Consider the following 18,969-nt stretch of genomic DNA (forward strand, 5'->3'; position numbering starts at 1 on the left):
ATCGTAAGGCCTGCAAATTAAGTGCACATTAGGAAAATGGCTTGTTTAGTGCTAAGAAAGTAAAGTGTATATCTGCACTAACGTGAACAATTGAAAAGACTATAAAACTTCAATCTGTGCATCTTGTTAAAATATATGGTATTTTTGCCAAATTATTTGAATTTTAGCATCACAAGTAGGAACTCAGTACTTGTAACATTTTTTTTGTGGGGTTGAGGGAGGGAGTTATTGAAATACGCTTTCCCAGTAATGTGAAAGTGTTATCTTGAGCCTTTCAGAGATGGAAGGATGAATTAAAATTCATAATGAAAAATGAAGTAAATGGCATTACATGAAAGCAAAAGAATTATGTGGAAGATTTTAACCTGTGGTAGTATCGAAGGAACAGCGTTTTCTGTTAGTATGTATTCATAAAGGAGGTCCTCTGCTAGCTTTCTGGTGGATATGCTATAAATAAATAGGCAAAGATTGCATCAGAAAACATCTATAACTTAGTAATCTAAGGAACCTCTGAAAAAAAAAAATTATGACTTCTATTTTGAATCTGTCAGAGTAATTCAAATTTTAAACCAAATTTTCTGTTTTAGAAAACAATTTTGACATCTTTTATGTTTATTTAGTTTCAAGTCATGCTTGTGTGGCCTGTATAATAAATCTGGAAACAAATATTTTTGTTTAAATTGGGAGGCAGTTATGTTAATAGGAAAATGGATTTGTAATGTTTTAAAAAGTATTTCTCTTGTTAAATAAATTAATTGAAACAAAACGATTATTTTCATTTATCTGCAGAGCAATTGTTGGTTGGACTGAAAGACAAAGACACTATTGTCAGGTGGTCTGCAGCAAAAGGGTAGGTTTTGTACTGTTACTCTAAACTATTAAGCTAAACAACAAAAATGCAGTCTAATGTAACCTGTGATTGATAATTTGTGTCTTGCCAATATTCATAGTTACTTCAAATGGCTTTAGCACAGCTCATGCTGTAAATCTGTGTTTATGACTTTATCTAGGTGCATGTGAGATGGGGCTAGTCTACAGGAAAATTACAGCTGGGTTTGGAAATAGACATCTTGTGTAAGATTTGACTTAAAAGCTATAAAGTAGTATTTCTTCAAAATGTCTTTGTTCTCCTCCCCTTTGAAAAAAATATATTTCTGTGTTAATTCTCTACTTTGTAGCTTTTGCTTCAAGCTTGAGATTGGTGTTTTAGGCTAATGGTGTTAGCATGATCCATTGTCACCTTGAATTCAGCCATCGTATTGTAAGCTTCCAGTAACTGAATTTTTTATTGGATTTATTCATCAAATGGCAGTACTAATGAATCACCGTATGTTTGTTTTTTTTTTTTCTTCTCTAGAATTGGTAGAATAACTGGAAGACTTCCAAAAGAATTAGCAGATGATGTGGTTGGGTCTCTGTTGGATTGTTTTAGGTAAAAATATTACTTCATATTTTATGTGCATGTGAAACGTGTCTGTTTATGAAATAGGAAGACTCCAGTTACAAAAATAGGTCTAGAAATCTGTAGATCTTATTATCTTTCTTCTCCCAGATTTCAGAATCTCCTAAGGCATAGGTGTACCACACTCAGGGTGTTCAATAAACTATTCCTAATCCTCTGTCTCCACCCCATTCTAAATTAATTTGGAAGGACTAAAATTGATCTTTGGGAATGAATAAATAAATAAATAAACTTTATAAGCTCATTAGCTCGCTGCCTTAAAAATTCCTGGTGTGATCATATCTTGAGTGTTGTGTGCAAATAGTAGACCTGGAAGTGATATTCAAAAGGATTCTGAAGATTATTAGTGTTACAAATCAGTCTCTATGTGAGGGGAGGCTAAAACATCTAGGAAGAGTAATGAATGAAAGGGGTATAACAGAGGTTTATGACGTTGTATATGACAGGGAAATGATTGCTCTCTAGTTTTTATATTATTAGAAACAAACTAAAGTAGGAGGTGACAAGTTTGGGTTACAGAAAAAGTGGTTATTCACAGTACACAGTGAAACTGTAAAAGTGTTGTACTATAGGATGTGGATGTATATGCCTGATGAAAAAACAAACAAAACCAAACCACCATTTTTCTTTTCTGCACACTTGTCATGATCAGCCAGGGACTAGGAATGTTTTGAAGAGAGTTACAATATCCTTGTCTTGTTCTTTTACTAGGCCAGAGGAGTGTAGTGTTGGTCATGGAGCAGCTTTTAGATCAGCTAAACCATCAGTCTGATCAGTTATAGCTGCTAGGATGTTCTTCTGATGTGCTTTATGGCTGGATGGCTTGCTTCTGCATGCATGTAGAGCATGTGATGGACTAAATTGTTAAACAAGTACCATATGCTTTTTTGTATTGAGTTGCTCAATTCTGCATTGAGTACCTGAGCTTTAAGGTCTAAACAACTGTTTTTGACTAAGCTAATAACAAAAAGAATAATTTCTTTTTGACAAAAAATACAGGTAATCTTTAGTTTGACACTCAAATCTACTCTTTAAAAATAAAAATAAAAATCCCACCTTACTTGACAGTGCAAATTAAAAATTTCAGCTAAAAGGATCATGCAATAAAAAAAAGAAGCTATGGAGTCTTAAAAACTTGCAACGTGAAAGTATCTACTTAGCCAATACTTCCACTGTGCTACTGTGATTAATTTAAGAGGTGCTGCTGATCTCAATTATCCCTGGAGCTTCAAAGACCTGTACTCGCAGTGTTTTCTTTCCTTGTTTTTCAAGTCATAGGGGTGAGTAATGCAGCTAGTAATTGAATGACCTGCTTTCTCCAAAAGCACTTGGGAATGAATGTAGACAAGACAAAGGAGAATCTGTACGCTTTGCACTAAATATCTTCTGTACACTTTGCACTAAATATCTACTGAATAAAATAAAAAGTCAGTTGCTCTTCAGAGGCACTTCAAATTGTATCTCTCAGGATAAGAAGAAAGGATGTCTTATAGATAAATTCAGAGACAGGAAAGAAATAAATGACCATTTATCACAGTGAGACTTTCAGCACAGTCTGCAGGGGTCCATAGGAGCCCTGTGCTGTTCAAGATACTCAAAAAATTATCCTGGAAAAAAGGTGAACAGTGGGGTGATGAAATTGATTGATGGTTGAACTTAGCTAATACAGTGAAAACTAAAGGTGACAGAAAAGAAAATGTTATATAAGCCTAAATAAAGTAACTAGACTGTAAATGGCATGAAATATAATGTCTAATGAATGAAAACTAATGCACTTAGGGAAGAACACAACCAGCTATAAAAGTTACTACTACTCAGGAAAGAGATCTTGAATTCACTGTTCATGGTTTGATAGTTTTTTGAAGGTGTCAATGGAGCAGCAGTCAGAAAATAAAGAAGGCAACTGGAATGTTAAGTATTATTAAGAAGGAAAAAATATCAAAACTCAATCATCAGGAATTGATTTAACTGACGTGGATTCTTCCAAGTGGCAAGAAAAAGTAGAGGGATCTAATGGAGATACATAAAATCATGTATATGAAAGAAATAGGGAAAGCCAGCAATTGTTTACGATTCACTCTTCCTCAGAGTGCGACAACTGGGAAGTATCAGGAAGTACATTTACACGCAATTAACCTGTGGAAGTCATTGCCACAGGATGTTATAGAAGCCAAAAGTGTAAAGGGAGTTCAAAAAGGGATTATCCAAATTAATGGAAGAGAGTCCCATCAGAGGTTATTAAATGTGACATTCTGGATGCAACCTCTGGCTTGGGAAGTCCCTGTACATTGGATTGCCAAAGCCAGGAGGAGGCTAATGAGGGAATGATCCTTTGTGCTTTGTCTCTGGCTAAGCATCTGCTATTGGCCCATTTCAGACACAGGATGATTGGGAGAGGTGAAGCTTTGGTGTGACATAGTTCAGTTGTTTAGTGTCTTATTCTTAGGTTCCTATTCGTAGTTTAATACAAAATTAACTTAATGTGTGTTTAGTCACACAGCATACAAGCTTTCCCCTTTTCACTCCTTTACCTGCCAGTCCACCAAAATCTGTGTACTGTTTTTGAAATTCTTTTTGCTGTGTTCACTATAAGGCACTGTTTTGGTTTATGGTTTTGTTTAAATGAGCAAACAGTGGTGTTTAGACACCTTTGAAATGCACAGGCTTGTATTATACATTTGTTATACTGCTCAGACGTCTTTTGCTAGTTAAGGATTGTGTTTGGCATTCAGTTCATTTTTATCTTGGATATATTCTGTAAACCTGCATTTTTGGCAGTGTAGTAGGAAGTTGTTTTCCTTTTCTGGATGAGTGTTTTGTATTGCATTCTTTTGTAAATAGGTTATGTTTATTACGTTTATATTGATACGTGGTTGTTGTTTTCTTTGTTTTGTTTTTTGTTCTTTTTTTTTGCTTGTGTCATTGCTTATTTGATCATGTTTACATCAGTATTTATATTGCACAAAATGGGAAAGAAAACATGTTCAATTCACCATTCTTATGTTTTAAAAATCTAACAGGAATAACAACACAATAAAAACATGCTGGTTGGTGCCTTTTAAAATGTTATGAATTCACCATGACAAACAAAATCCAAAAAGGAAAGGCTAGTCTTAACAAAACTTGTTTTAAAATTAGTTTTCAGGAAACAGACAATGCATGGCACGGTGGATGCCTGGCTCTGGCTGAATTAGGCAGAAGAGGATTGTTACTCCCTTCCCGGATCTCAGATGGTAAGTTGCAGTTGCTGAATGTTACTGTGCTTGTGAATTAACAGGTTTTAGCTTTAGAGACTTAATATGTTGCAATCGACTGGAATTTGCTGATGTGTGTTGAATAATGACCGTAGTATTGAAGTCTAGAGTAAAAAAATATGCCTATGGGGATATTTAAGGTGCTTCTATCAAAAGTACTGTTTTGGGTGTGCCTTATTTATACTTAATAAATTTTTCTTTCCAAAATGAAATTAGTTTCTTGGGTTTTTCTTTTTTTCTTCTTCCCATGTTTCTTTGTGCAGTTGTATAAAAAAATAATTCTGTATGTCTCTGTATTGTGTCAATGTCATTGTTTAAATGGAATATATAAAATAATTGATGACTAACTTGCACTTTAAAGCTGGTGGCTAACTCTGTTTATTAATGATAAAGTTTTCAAGGAAAGTTCGATATAATTTATACAGTTGAGGGTTTTAAGTTTTTTTATGGCTTTGAAGTATGAGAATGGAAAGAAAAAAAATGGGGCTGAAGAAATTGGTTTTTATGTGTTTTCTGTCTATATCGACTTTCATTGAAGCACATAGATATTAATGTGAAAGTAGCAGTTCTATCTTTCATGATTTTGTTTAATTCGCTGTAGACTTGAAGTGACAAAAACATAATGCAGTAGCACATATCCACCACTGGGCACTTCTAAAACTGTATCTTGGGCTAGGTGGTTCTTTTGATCTCACCATGTATTCTTGCATTGCTGTAGGAACAGAGAGAGGGAACATTAATTTTCAAAAATGTTTCAAAACTGGTATTTTGTATTAGTGAGCTAGGTTGATACATCTTTTCTATTCTGGCTATCTGTTGGCTTTGAGAAGAAAATGTAAAATATATTTAATACAGTTTATTATTCCGTCCCTGTGAAAAAAGTGCATACGCCAAATAGTATGTTTTGAATGTGAGAAGTTTTGTGCAGTTGGTTTCCCATTTCTAATTACTTTTGCCCCTTTACCTTTTAAAAGTTTTCTTAAAAACCCTTTAAGAATAGGAAGTCATCTAAAGGTAACTCTATTTTAGTTCAAATTAAACGAAAACTGTATAGCTTTATCAAGGAATCGGGATAGCCTACTGTAATAGATTTTTTTAATTTGGTGTAAACTAAAGGGTTCATGCAGATTTGATATTGTGTAGGAGTAAGAAAATCACGAGTGAATCCTAGCTCTGCCTGTGATATGACCTGTGCTGTGAAACCGTCTTCACTTTTTAGGTACAGTTTTTGTGTATGTGGAGTGAGGCTGAGAGCTGTATCCTTTACGTTCTTCTTTTTCTGCACACGTGCACTGAAAACGTATTGCTTCCTGTGAAAGTGATTTTAGGATACGTAGGCTTACATGCAAATTTTTAATTCGTCAGATTGCATAAGATAGCTTTATGCTCTTCCACCCAAGCAATAGAAGGCTGAGGGGAGGAAGGGAAGGAGGGAACGCAGTCATGGCAGCAAGGTCTTTCTGGGAAGGAGACAGGCATCAAGGTCTAATGAAAAATGTTATTTTGAAATTGAAAGTTTCTTAATAAAGCATTGCTAAGAATTCAAACCGTCCTCTTTTAAGAGGATGAGCAAGAAACCTAGTCAGTGATTATCTTGACTAAACTGCAACTCCTTCAGTTACATGATATTCAAGAATGAATTATGCGTAAGGCAGAAATGTATGATGATGTGAAGAATGTATAAGGAGGGCAGTCTGAATTTGCAGGGATAACATTTGAAAGACTTGGTCATACAGTGGGATGCAGCTAGTGAAGAGTATAACAGGTAATGACAAAGCACACTGTGTCTTTGTGAGAATTATTGGTGAGCCTATCCAGGCTGTAGAATAGGCACAGTACAATTGAAATTGTGCCTTCGCCATTTCTTTTGTTTTAGTGGACCTTTTTTTTCATTTAAATTAATTTGAAAATAATTATACTAAATGCAATATATTCCTAATTTACTAGTCTCCCTTCCGTAAGTTTTGCTTTATGCAATTTATCCAATCCACTATTAATGTAGAAACTCAAAGTCAGTTGCAATAATTTGGAGTAAAACAAAGGAAAGGATTCTGAAAGTCAGAAGAGAAGCTAACACAGCGATGTTATGAGGAACTGTGCTGTACTTTGAAAGACAGACTTAGGTTCAAGTTGTCCTTCAGAAAATGATCTAGGGAATGAGGACAAGTACAAAGTAGTAGTCCTAGTCAGGAATAAGTAACTACGCAACTGAAGATACAAGAAGTGAATTCTAGGCAGCAGTGTCATGAAAGGATTTAACAGTTCATGTGGGTCACCCACATCAGTCAACAACTTTATCTCAGTAGAACAAGGTGGTAAAAAAAAAAAAAAAAGAAGTCAAAAATCCAGTGCAGTAATCCTTCTGTCTTACTTGATATTAAAATTGTGCCTCAGAATTGGTACTCAGTTAGGGACATCACACTTAAAATACTGTTTAGAGAAAGCTAGCCTAAAGCAACTGGAATTCTGAGAACAGAAAATAAGACCGACAGCGAAAGATTGAAAGAACTAAGATTATTTGGATGAGACGAGACTAAGCTGAAAGTTTATTCTCTTCCTCTTGAAAGGCAGCTTTTCCTTTTGACAACTGTTTTCAGTGATAAGAACAAGACTACAGCTAATGGGTATAAGTTGCAGCAAGAGAATAGGTAGGTAAGTGTGAGGACAGATTTTGTTGTTCTAAAGGAAGTGAAACCCTAGAGTAATTTGTTTATGAACACTGAGTGAGAGGGATGTCTGATAGGAATGACAGAAATTGAGTTAATGAAGGTAGCTAACCTAAAGTTTCTCTTCAGTGTAGTTTTTGGCTCATTTGAGACATGGAGATATGTTGTATTTCACCACTGCAGCTAATTTGTGAACATTTTCCTAGAGATGGTGAAGAATAAATCCTTTAACTGTATGGAAAATGACCAGAAGGCTTTTCTTCCTTGTTGACTTAAAGGAATTCTAATTAAAAAGGAAGGAGAGATGAGAGTTTTGGAACTTATGGATAAGAGGACCTATGAAACTTTAAGCTTCAAGAGATTAGGGAGATACACAGCTTAATGTAGTTGGAAGAAAAAAAAAAAAAGCAGGGACAGTAGACTGTAATTTCATGGCTGGGAATTGTGGATTTGGTAGCGGTTGTCCGTAATCTTGAAGCCTTAAGGTTGGCCTAGAAAGAATCTCTTTGTTTCATCAAGTACTGATGTACAACTTAATCCTTACTGCCTTGCTGTTATGATTTAACTGGACTTCTGTTACCATATTCCCTTTGTTCAAACTTCGCGTTGGTATTTTTGTCTTCTGATGATCTGAAAAGCTTTCTCTATGAATAATATTAGGGATCTGTGTTGGTACTCTTTTTCTGTTTCTTAAATCAGAAGCTTAATGTCTGTAATAGACTGTTTAATGTTAAAAGCTTAGCCAGAGCATTCTAAAAAGTTTATCTCAGAACATCAGAGCACAAAAATTACACAGTAAGTTCTGGGGACTCAACATTGCATTGAACTAATCTCTGCTTCCTTACAAAGGTCCATGCCTACTAATAGTGTTTAGACACGTGCGGATCTCTCTTATCTGAATAATGACACAGTGAGAAGTATATATGATATTTTTAAGTCAGTAATGCTTAGTCTGGGTCTGTTTTACCTAAGACTGATAGTGCAGACTATTCAAGCTCAAGCCAGCTGTTTATACAATGAACAGCCTCATTTCAGTTACACTTTTTGTAGAAGCAGCTTTTTGGAAAAGGTCTGTCATATGGGGCTAAAATGCAGATGAATTAATTTGCATAATAAACTTCCTTGACTTAACTCTGAAAAAGGAACTTCCTTGTTTGGTACTCAATACCATGTTCTACCTGTAAATTGAAAAGTTAGCTAGCAAGTTCTCTGCTGATTTATTTTTTAATGTGTGTTACAGATAATGTAGTGAATGTTTTTGTGTTCATTAATGACTTTCCATATATTTTAAGTATAGGTTACAGATTTATTTGAAAAATTACAAGTTTATATACACAGTTGTAGAAGCAGTAAACAGTTTTAGGATCTATTTATAAGCACACTGAAACACATAATTGATGACACATTTTTTCTGAAATAAAACCTTCACCGGGAGAGTTTTCTCAGGTGAAATAAATTATATAAATATCCTTCTAGACTTGGAGTTTGAAGGTTGCCCAGTGTCTGTCTTAACCTCAGAGGATCAGGCACCTAAATTGTTGACTTTCATATTTTCAGTATTGTTTTCATAGTGGTTCAGTTAAAGATAAACATAAACCACGTTTGTTACGTTGGTGCAGACTTTCTTTGGTTTAACATAAGTCTTGTTCTTAGCCAACAGAAGAGAAGTTTGTTTTTACAAGGTTTGCATCAGTCTGTTTAAACTGGCATCTGCCTCTAAGTAACTAAATTTGGTCTGTTTTGCATTATGGCATAAAGACGAAGTGCATTCATAGACAGAACAGTTTTTACAGTAAATTGTAAATAGCCAGGTTTAATCTTAAGCTTATTTAAACTACTGCACAGTGAAATAAGTTTTCCAAAGAAAAAAGACCAAAAAAAAAATTAAATGAAATTAAGCCTGAAAATACTGACAGTATGTTATTGAACAGTATTGTTTCTGGAGCTTAAACATCTTGTAAGAAAAGAAGTTGTAAAAATTATTTTACATTAATACAATTGCAAAAAACCTTAGAGCTTTGTCTAACGTACTTTGGCTTTAGTAATGAATGCAAAAATTCACTCATCAAAGTCTGAGCTTCTACAAGGGAAAGCTCAATTACTTAAAAACTTTAATATAAAAATATGAACATTATTTACAAAGGAGAGATTGAATGTATCTTGTCACGGACCAAATCCAATAAGAGATGGTTTATAGACATTTTCTGATGTAGCTGGTCACTAACTTCTATAACTAGAAACTCACTGGAAAGGGAAGCATTAAGATACTCTTGTTCTCTTCCTTAAAGTAAAGACTCGGCTACAGTCATTTGGCCTTACTCTTTTAGTGCCTTGCTGTGATTTTGCTGATTCTTTTTGATTTGTCCTTTTTTGTCCTTTTACTTTTTGATTGCACTGAGTATCCTGAGTATCAGAAGAATTAAGTGCAGGTTTTGTACATGAAGTATTACAATCCTGAGGACTCTGCCCTTCATTGTCCATTCTAACTTTGCTAGGGCTGTATGCAGCCAGCTGACAGAGAGCTACAGCTGCTGTTTGTTTCTGTTCATCGCAACTGTCAATTATTCGTAAGTCTTGAGCTTCGTTACGGTGAGCCAGGAAAGATTTGGTGCAGACGCTGTTAGTTGGGTTCTTGGGGTTACACGCATCTGCGGTAGAGTTTTCATTTTCAGGGTTTGGAGAAGTAGCAGCACCATTATCACGAGATGGACTGTGGGATGATGTTTTCAGGTTTCCTGTGTTGCAGGAATCTTTTACCGAGAGGTTCAGAGGCATATCTTGCAGTTCTAGAAAGTTCTGACTTTCTGTTTTGGATGTGGTTTTGTATGCATGTTCATGAGCAGGTCCTGCATTTGTGTCAGCCTTTTTTGAAAGGTTAAGGGGAGCTATTCCTGTGTCTTCTTCGGTGTTGGACAGTGAACCTTCATTGTTAGGGCATTCATTAGGTGTGTGTGAATCTTCATCAGTGACATTAATGCTGCAAGAAGAGAGAACAAAAGAGAATTCACTATCAGTTGCTCTTTTAAATTGGGGCTGAGGAAGTGGACAGAGAAAGAGAAAAAAAAATGGTTATTAGTCTGACCACTTTGTTTTTCTTCCTTTCCCTCCCCCACGTCCCTTTCACTGTAGGTTTCACTCTAATGCACGTGTTTTCTCGAAATACACAGATACGTGCGTAGTGATGGCATTACAGATACCCGATGCTCTTCAGGTGAATGAGTGCTCTACTCACCGTCTAACTGGGAGCTTTACAGTTGTATCTGCTTTGCAGATCTATCACATAGAACAATTATCTTGGTACTATAAATGTAAATGTATTTTAAGGGCATTGCGTGAAATGTATACGTGCTGCCTTTGTGTGCCCCTAAGAAGTCTGACAAGACCTTGCAAAGTGATGTTGTTATTTTACCTGGTAGGTGAATCGCTGCGATCTTGCTGTGTCGGCACGCTTTGAAGTTGAGTTGGTTGATCAGTGCTTTTTCTCACAGGTCTGAAAGCTGTGAAGTTTTCTTCTGGTTGATCATACTTGCTAAGCGATGTAGAAGATGACTTGTTGGAGAGGTCAAATAAGCCCTCACATGCGTGGCTTGTCTGGGTGAAGTTGGTTGGGCTAGGTCTACCTGGGGAGCCTGTTGCTGCACTTCCTGCCAGAGGGCTCATTTTAGCATTCTCGCGTTCATTTTGGTCGTCTTTGGAATGACTTTTGGCATGCAGTAATGTCATTTCTTTTTCATAGTCCGCTTGTTTTTTATGCGAACCTAGAGGGTATTGTTGGGATGGACTTAAAGAAGCTGGATACAACAGGGTAGTTTCTTCCATTAGATGAGAGCTTTGATCCCTGTTAATACCAGCTACGTGTGAAAATCGGTAAAACGGAGGATCGGTTGGCCTACAAAATCCATACGGTATAGGAGGAGTGGAATGATATTGTTGGAACAATCGATAGTGTTCATATGCTGATGGATTTATGGGTTTTGGAAGTGGCCCAGGATGGGGAAGAAAATGTCTTTGGTCTTGTGTGCCATAGACAGACAGAGCAGAGCTTTCACACTCTGAGTTACCTGGAAGCAAGTAAGGTGTGTAGATGGCCAGCCTGTGCTCATAAAAATGGGGCGAGTACTCTGGAATCATCGGCTGCATGTAAGGTGAGATGGAACCAAACCCTTTTGTGGGAGGAACTTTATGTGGAAAATCTGGGAGGAAAGGAGAACCTGCTTTCCAGGGGTGACTTGGTGCATGAAATGCAGATTTAGTGTGAAAAGGTGAACTTTTGTTAGGGAGCGATATAATTTCAGATACTTCACTAGTTTCTGGGCCTTTGCTATCTCTGTGTTCTCCTACAGGAACAAAAGCTGAGGGCCGTACAATGCTGTCCAAAAGAGGCTGCATGCTGATGGCGCTTTCTGTTGTAGTACTGGCAGGGGTTAAATCCTTCTGAATTGCAGGTTTTTGTCCTTGAATTGCTGTGGTTGTTGCCTGGTTTTGTAATTCAACATTTTCCTTGGCATCTTCTTTTGGAAAAGCGTATTGAGGCTTTGAATCGAGATTTGACAGTCCATTGGTGACAGACTTAGAAGAAGTTGCTTTGACCGCAGTCTCGAGCTGGTTGATCTGTTTGGGCTCCAAGGAGCTTGCCTTTGGACACTTGATAACGCGATCCTGCTCTGATACTAAAGTAATGGAGTTCTTGCAGAGGCCATACTTCATGTGGTTAAAAAGATGAGATTTCTCATTGCAAGTGAAGGGGCACTGAAAGCACTTATACTTAAATGGCTTTCCTGGTGGTCTTGGGATGTAATGAGGCTTCTTTGGTTTACGTTCTTTGAGGAGACTCATTTTTTTTGCTGCTTTAAACAATTAAATGTAATGGTTCTTTATAAAAACTTTCTTGTGGTTAGCTTTCCTCAGTTTTAGCCTCTTGATATTTCCAGTTTTTCAGGTTTCTGGAATCCTTCTTCCCAGGTGAAAAGAGGAAGCCAACTCCCGTGGTGTCTCAGGGAAGAGGGGGTGCCGGAAAACAACTTTTGTAATTGGTAGCACAGGAACTGTAATACAAAGGTTAAAATTAGGAGTACTGAAACTAAACACAAACTAAGACATCCTTTTAACTCTATTCCCCTTAATATTATATATAATATGTTTTGTGTTTTTTTTTAAAACAAAACAAAAATGCTAGATGCCAGCCTTAAAATGGACATATATTAAAATTTAACATCCTTCAGCACCTAAACATACTTGTAGAAGTGTCCTAATTTTAAGCAGTGCTAGTCACTTGCAGCTGCTTTGGCCTTGAAGGAGTTTTCTTTGAAAACTGAAGGAACGTTCATTCAGAAGATGAAAGGAAAAATCTAGGTGGAGCTGTTGAGAGAGAAGTGGAGGTGGGTAAAATGAGAAGAGGCAGGTCCTGGCAGCAGCTGGATATGGGGCAAGCCTGTCAGGCCGGTTGGGGAAAGAGAGGAGGGAATTTCCTGCTTGGTGAAACGAGGGTGGAGTGGATTGGTTGCACTTGGGTAGCTGACTTGGCTCTTTCAGACACTGACCAACTCCCCCCTCTTTTAACTGGCATGGCATTTCCTAACAGCTTAATCTCAGTGGATACCTCAAAAGTGGCCAATCTCTCGAAGGATAAAACCACACCAATTTTCTTCCTCTTCCTAATTCAATTAAGAGAAATGAGTCCTGCAATATCTGACTAATAGAATATTCTGCTTGATAAACACATTTCACATTCTTGTGCTGTGCAGCACCTTATGTATTGTGTGTGGTTAACACAGACACACAAGTGTATCAATTCACATAAAAAGTGGCAGACAGCAATTGATTTACAGGAGCATGATCTATCTGCCTTTCTTCAGAAAAAGTAAGGTTGTGGATACTTTATACAGCCTAATGATTTGCTCAGTAGATAAGTCAGGAGGGCTTGTATCAGCTTGTTCCATTATGTTCACTGATTCTGAAGGCGTGAGAAACTCTCAGAGTCAAGTTCTCATGATTTTATAGGATGTGTTATGGCAGAGATCTAAAAACTGATGATTTCATCATGAACTATAAGCATCATTATCAAAATGATGACTGTTGCAAAACCACGTACTGTATCTATTGTGTTACCCGAAACTGCAGGAATACTAATTGTAGGAGTGACTAGTACGGCTTGCTTTTTTAATTTTTTTTTAAAGCTTTCTACATAGAACTTTGACTTAGTACTATTAAAATATCAAGTTTATGAAAAGAATTGTTGGTGATTATGTGCTGTGAGATTTTAGTTAAAGTAGAGATGTTTTTGCATTTCTTAAATAAGAGATTGTTTACTAGAAAATAGCATGCAACACATTATGAAAACTGAAGGCAAAGCTACAGAACTGCTGCTTGTTGTACCAGGTATAGTAATTCTAGAAAATTGTAATACATATTTTTTTCTGATGTGAAAGAAGTATTAATTTGTTAAAATAATAATTGTGAAAACATTCTTAAAAAAAATGCACACCTGCTCTATAAATAGGAAAAAAAAACTTTCTTAAAATTAACAAATAATTATGTGATAGTCTAAAGAAATAGAAATATTAATAGCTTTTTCTCAGTTTTTAATAAAGCTTTTTTTTGAGTTGGAGACTAATAATGTTACAATGTAAAAGAAAATCACTAGAAATATACAGCAGCATGTTAAAGCCTTGTCATTGGAGTCTGATTAAAATGGAGCTCAGTAAATTAAAAAAACAAACATAGTATTTGAAAACTGTTTTAAATAGTGATAACCAGCATTCTTGTGCAAGATTAACACTTTTACTTAAAAAAAATAATAAAATTTATATATATAAAATATTTGAGCTTAGGAGGCTTAGCTGGTCTTCTTTTTTTTTTCCCTTAAGTGAATTTGTTGTATTTATTTTTGACTAATGATGTATAACTAACTTGAACAGTTCGTAATGGACTTGATCAAGTCAGTTTGTACCTGTTGTTCCTCATATCTTCTTGAAAGTACTTGTACTAATTGTTCTTGAAGAAAAAGATATTGTTGTCAAAACTTCATTGCATTCTTAGTTTAGCCATTTATGATACAGTCTGAATTTGCATTCAGGTGCAGTATTTATAATAAGGAGATGTTAATTAGATTTTCTTGTTCTTCTAGCTTTCCTTTGCTTAATAGTGTAAATTCCTGTGTGTCCTGTTCCACCCCCCCCCCCCTACCCTGACTTTGTACTTGGTATTTAACTTTGATTCAAGTTATTCCTGTTCAACAGAGTATTAACTATCATTTTTTAACAAGATAAAATGCATTGCTGCAGTTCTAATGTTAGAAATTTAGAGCATTGGCAGCTTTTTTGCAATGTGTATAGCAGGACAGAATTACAAACGCTATTTTTTTAATTCATTGTTTCTTTTGATGGTATGCTCAGCTTGCAGACAGGGGTGCTTCCACTGCGTGCTGCTTACTTGCAAGGTGTCGAACGAGTAGCTTCTTTTAAAGGGTGTTTACCCTTTAGGAAACGTAGGCTAGTGTCAGACAGACGAATATTCTGTTTGTCTCTTTTACTGGTTAATCCCTTTTTTTCATATAGCTTAAAAATGCCAGTAGTAAAACATTTCTAAACCAAACCAAGAAGGACAATTTCTCTTCCCATTTCTAAGTAAAACACAGCAGTGTCTGGCAGAGGTACATGTTTCATAATTAAAAAAAATTAAAACTCTTTGATCGCACACATAAAACTGGAAAAAACAATAATGGTTTAAAATAGCTGCAACCAATTATGACTGCCTCTATTATAAATAATGCCAGTTGCTTACAGTGTATGTCTTGTGCTACTGAAATTAAAGTTTAGAATTAGCAAGAAAAATCAAAATAAGTAGCTGCTTTTCCCTTTAAACTTAAATACTAACTTGTAATATCCTTTTTAAAATGGGAATAAAAATCATCAGTAGTAGGATGATAATTTTAATGCAACATTTCATTTATTTTTTTTTAATTGAGAATTTACTTCCTGAATACCTGATTTTAGAAGTTTGGGTATTTACAGATTATCATGAATTTCTCTTTTTAGGTTTGAAGTGTAGTGGTATTTATTTATATTCTTACTGAAAATAAGTTGTTCTGATAATGTGGGTTAAATGTGAGGTTGTATTAGTTGCTTGTTCTGTGCCGATAGCATTCCTCCTTACAGCGTCCCAGCCTGGAGCCCTTTCCAGCCCGAGATTGAGAGCAGCATGTTTTCGTCCAGTTTTTAAAGTATGTTGTTGCTACCTCCTTGCTTATAAAAATGCTAACAAGTCCAGAAAGTAAGAATATTATTTAGCATTGAGTGCATGTATCTGTAAATACATAAACAAAAATGTTTTTGTGTATAAGTATATACATACAAATATACACCTGTGTATTCATACACACACATATATATGTACATACATATGCTTTTTTTTTTTAAGGTTTTTAAGTAGTCTAAATTGTTTAAGATGTCCAGTTGATCAAAGGGGAAATTTCCAAATGTCTTTTATTACAAGCAGAGCTGGTAATTATGTTTCTTTTTAGGACACTGCTTGAGCAAACTACGTAACAGTTTGTCATGCACACTCCATTATTACTGCAGTATCCTTTGGTGATGTTGATCTCTCTGACCAGGAGCACTCACTGGGGTGGAACATTTTGAAGGACATGCTATAATTAAAATATTGTGATGTGGCATTATTGCATAACTCAAGGACATGCCATTGTCACCTACCTAGAGTGTTGCAAGAACAAGATTTGTGAGTTTTATTCTAGCTGAGATTTTCCAGTGATTAACTACCACTCCCTTCTAAACTTCCAGTTCCTTTAAACTGAAAGATAAATTTTAACACAACTGTTTGTTAATTAGGAGGAAACATGGGCGAGAGGAGTGGGTTGGCGAGGACTGGGAAGGAAGTGTGTGCTGAAGGTCTGGACCGGAGGACTGCGTGCTCCCGTGTGTGTGCGAGTGCGCGAGAGGAAATGCAGCGGCAGAGATAGCCAACTTGCTCAGGTGGTGGGGATAAGAAGAAAGAAGTCTCCATAAATATTAAGTTAATAACTCCACATCTTAATATACTTTAATTGGTTAGAGAAAGGATAACTTAAAACAACCCAATTTTCTTCTAGTAAATTTAGTCAATTCCCACAAGCTGGAAAACTAATAAATCAAAACTGAAACTGAAAATGTCATCTCCATACAAGCTTTTCAGATTAATGCAGTCCTACTATATTACGGAGAGTTGGCAGGCTAAATGTAGCAATTTCAAGCAGTCTGTCTTTTTGTCATTCTTCAGTATAACGCATTAACTCTCCCCATGGGAAAAGGTGCTTAAAACACTTTTCACCAACAAGTGTAAGTTACTGTAAAAACTTCTCAGAGCCAGTTTGTCTCACAGACTAAAATCTTTGCCTCTCCTGTTGAAACTTTCTGCTGAAAGCTTAAACCAGTGCAGTAAATGCACCTGCTAGGAGGAACCTAGGCTTCTGAGACAGCTGAAAAATGCACACCTCTGACTGCCTTTCTAATTGTTAATATAAACACATTTTATTTGAAAAAAATGTCTAAATAAAGGCACTTACCAGAAAGAGAGATGTCTGAAAGCTTCCAGGTGATCCCTGTTGCTAACCTGTAGCTGTCACTGCTGAGAGAGAAGTACCTGTTCGCTGCCCGATCGCTAAGTGAAACTGCAGGAGGTTGTTTCAGGGGGAGGGACTTAAGAAGTGTAGGAGTTGAGCCCTCAGGGTGTAGAGATGCACCTGATATTACTCCAGCCTGAAGCTACGATTCATTTGTTTGCGTCCACTGCTTTCATTCAGCATTACCTCAGCATCTAAGCTATCGAAGAGAGCTTTTGTCGCTTTTGTGCCCTCCAACAACCAAGTTTTACTCTAAACTTTTGTGTCTGTTCCTCTGAGCACTAATCTACAAAGTGGGGTCAAAAATGGCTAGGCAATATGCTGAGTTTTTAATACATTTACCTTCAGTAGAAATTACTTGTGAGCAGCAAAATCAACCGTACACAGGGGGTAGCAAAGCTTAAAAATAGTAATTACACATTCTTAGTAGAAACTGACAATTTTTATTAAATGCCTTTGTAGCTTTAATATTCTTGCTCTTCTTTTTTTTTTTTTTTTTTTTTTTCCTCCCCCTCTCAATTTTTATTTAAATCTTTGTGTCCTTCATGAGTCTCCTCTCTGAAGGCGGGACTGAACTAACTCCAAGCTTGCCACAGGAACCTGCCAAAGCTTGCCTATAATCAGCAGTCAAATATACAGATCCTGTAAGTGGAAGGGAGTCACCTCGGTGAGAAATTGATTATCATGTCCATGCATTTGCTCAGGAGCAGTAAAACTGCACGGTGAAAGGAGGAAGTGTGACGATCATCCACTGATTAGGGCTGGTACTTGCTCGTAGTTGCATTTTACTGAGAGTTTACAAATAACAAACTTATTAGTGTATTTGCCAGTTACCTAGTGACAGTGCAGAGCTTGTTAATGAAATGTCCCACGTGCTGGTCCTTCAAAAGGAGAATCTTTTGGTTCCATTCCTATTACTGAATATGAAACCTAAGAGTTTTTTGACTACTATTTCTGATGGTTTGGAGACATTAAATTTTTGAAACTTTTAAGTACGTAGGTATGATGAACTCTGTACTTGATATAGTTGTTTCAAAACTTGTCTGTAAAGCAATGCCCTAAAAATCATTTTAATGATGTGGCCTTTATCTTGATCAAATGACGTATGGACATCTCCTTTCCTGTCTAGGTGTGCAGATTACCATCCTTCCTGTTGCAATGCCAATGCAACTTGCTGGAAAAATTTTATGAATACAAGCAATTGCTAATTATAAGGTAGAAAGATGGGTCTTGGGGTGTTTGTTTGTTTCCTTTTTGTTTTAATATTTGCTTTCCTATGACACAGCTTAGCAATGTAAAGAGATGTCATATTACTGTCTGGTTGTCAACCCTTAGTCTTTAGATGGAACAGAAGTATTTGCAGTGCATCGTTGTTCTTCTATTTAGTTTTGAAGAAAAGTAGAATATCAGGAAAATTTAATTGTACAGAAAGACCTTTTAGTGTCTGCATTTGGAAACTTCTCTGAGAATACCTGAGGGGAAAAGTCCTTTGCTTTCTTCATTGAAGATGTTATTAAGTAGTCATCATTTGCTAGTGAATAGCCTTTCTTTCAAGTCAGTACGTTTGTGTGACATATCAAACTACATGTCTGTCATTTTTCTTCTGCAAATGTGAATCTGTAGCTCGACGTAAGTACCATCTTTTTTTTTTATTATTTTTTTTCATACGATGGGGTGGAGGTTGGTTTCCTTGAATAGAATCAGATATTTTGTTTTGAAAGAAAATTGAAAATTCTAGCACCTGAAGGACTCCTGTAATATATAGGTGACTGAATTGGGTTAAGAGGCAATTGATACTTGAACTTTGATTTTTCCCCTCTGTTCCTATTCCCCTTCCCTGATCTGGTACACGAAGGGGAGATGGGATGTCTGGTTGCTGCCTTGGTCCAAGGACAATATGGAGCCTGCTTTAAATCCAGTTATTCTCTGGAAGTTGCTATTATTAGGCAGATCAGCTGAAATCAGTTGTGA

The 18,969-nt window shown here is 36.2% G+C and overlaps 2 protein-coding genes across 3 annotated transcripts in view; one reads left to right on the plus strand and one right to left on the minus strand.

Annotated features, from left to right (window-relative positions):
* The window catches only part of TBCD (tubulin folding cofactor D), a 128,944-nt gene that overhangs the window by 24,189 nt on the left and 85,786 nt on the right, over positions 1-18,969 (plus strand). For both annotated transcript variants that reach the window (XM_068655402.1, XM_068655403.1), the window contains exons 12-14: positions 790-850; positions 1,358-1,432; positions 4,601-4,695. In XM_068655402.1, the coding sequence (XP_068511503.1) occupies positions 790-850; positions 1,358-1,432; positions 4,601-4,695 (231 nt within the window). The remainder of the gene's footprint in view (positions 1-789; positions 851-1,357; positions 1,433-4,600; positions 4,696-18,969) is intronic.
* On the minus strand, positions 7,795-17,063 carry ZNF750 (zinc finger protein 750). The gene is made up of 3 exons (XM_068655263.1): positions 16,942-17,063; positions 10,792-12,427; positions 7,795-10,359 (listed from the first exon to the last, which is right to left on the minus strand). Exons 2-3 carry the CDS (start codon positions 12,216-12,218, stop codon positions 9,642-9,644), a joined length of 2,145 nt encoding a protein of 714 aa, XP_068511364.1. The 5' UTR covers positions 12,219-12,427; positions 16,942-17,063; the 3' UTR covers positions 7,795-9,641.

Source organism: Anas acuta, chromosome 18, assembly GCF_963932015.1.
Source record: "Anas acuta chromosome 18, bAnaAcu1.1, whole genome shotgun sequence".
NCBI lineage: Eukaryota > Metazoa > Chordata > Aves > Anseriformes > Anatidae > Anas > Anas acuta.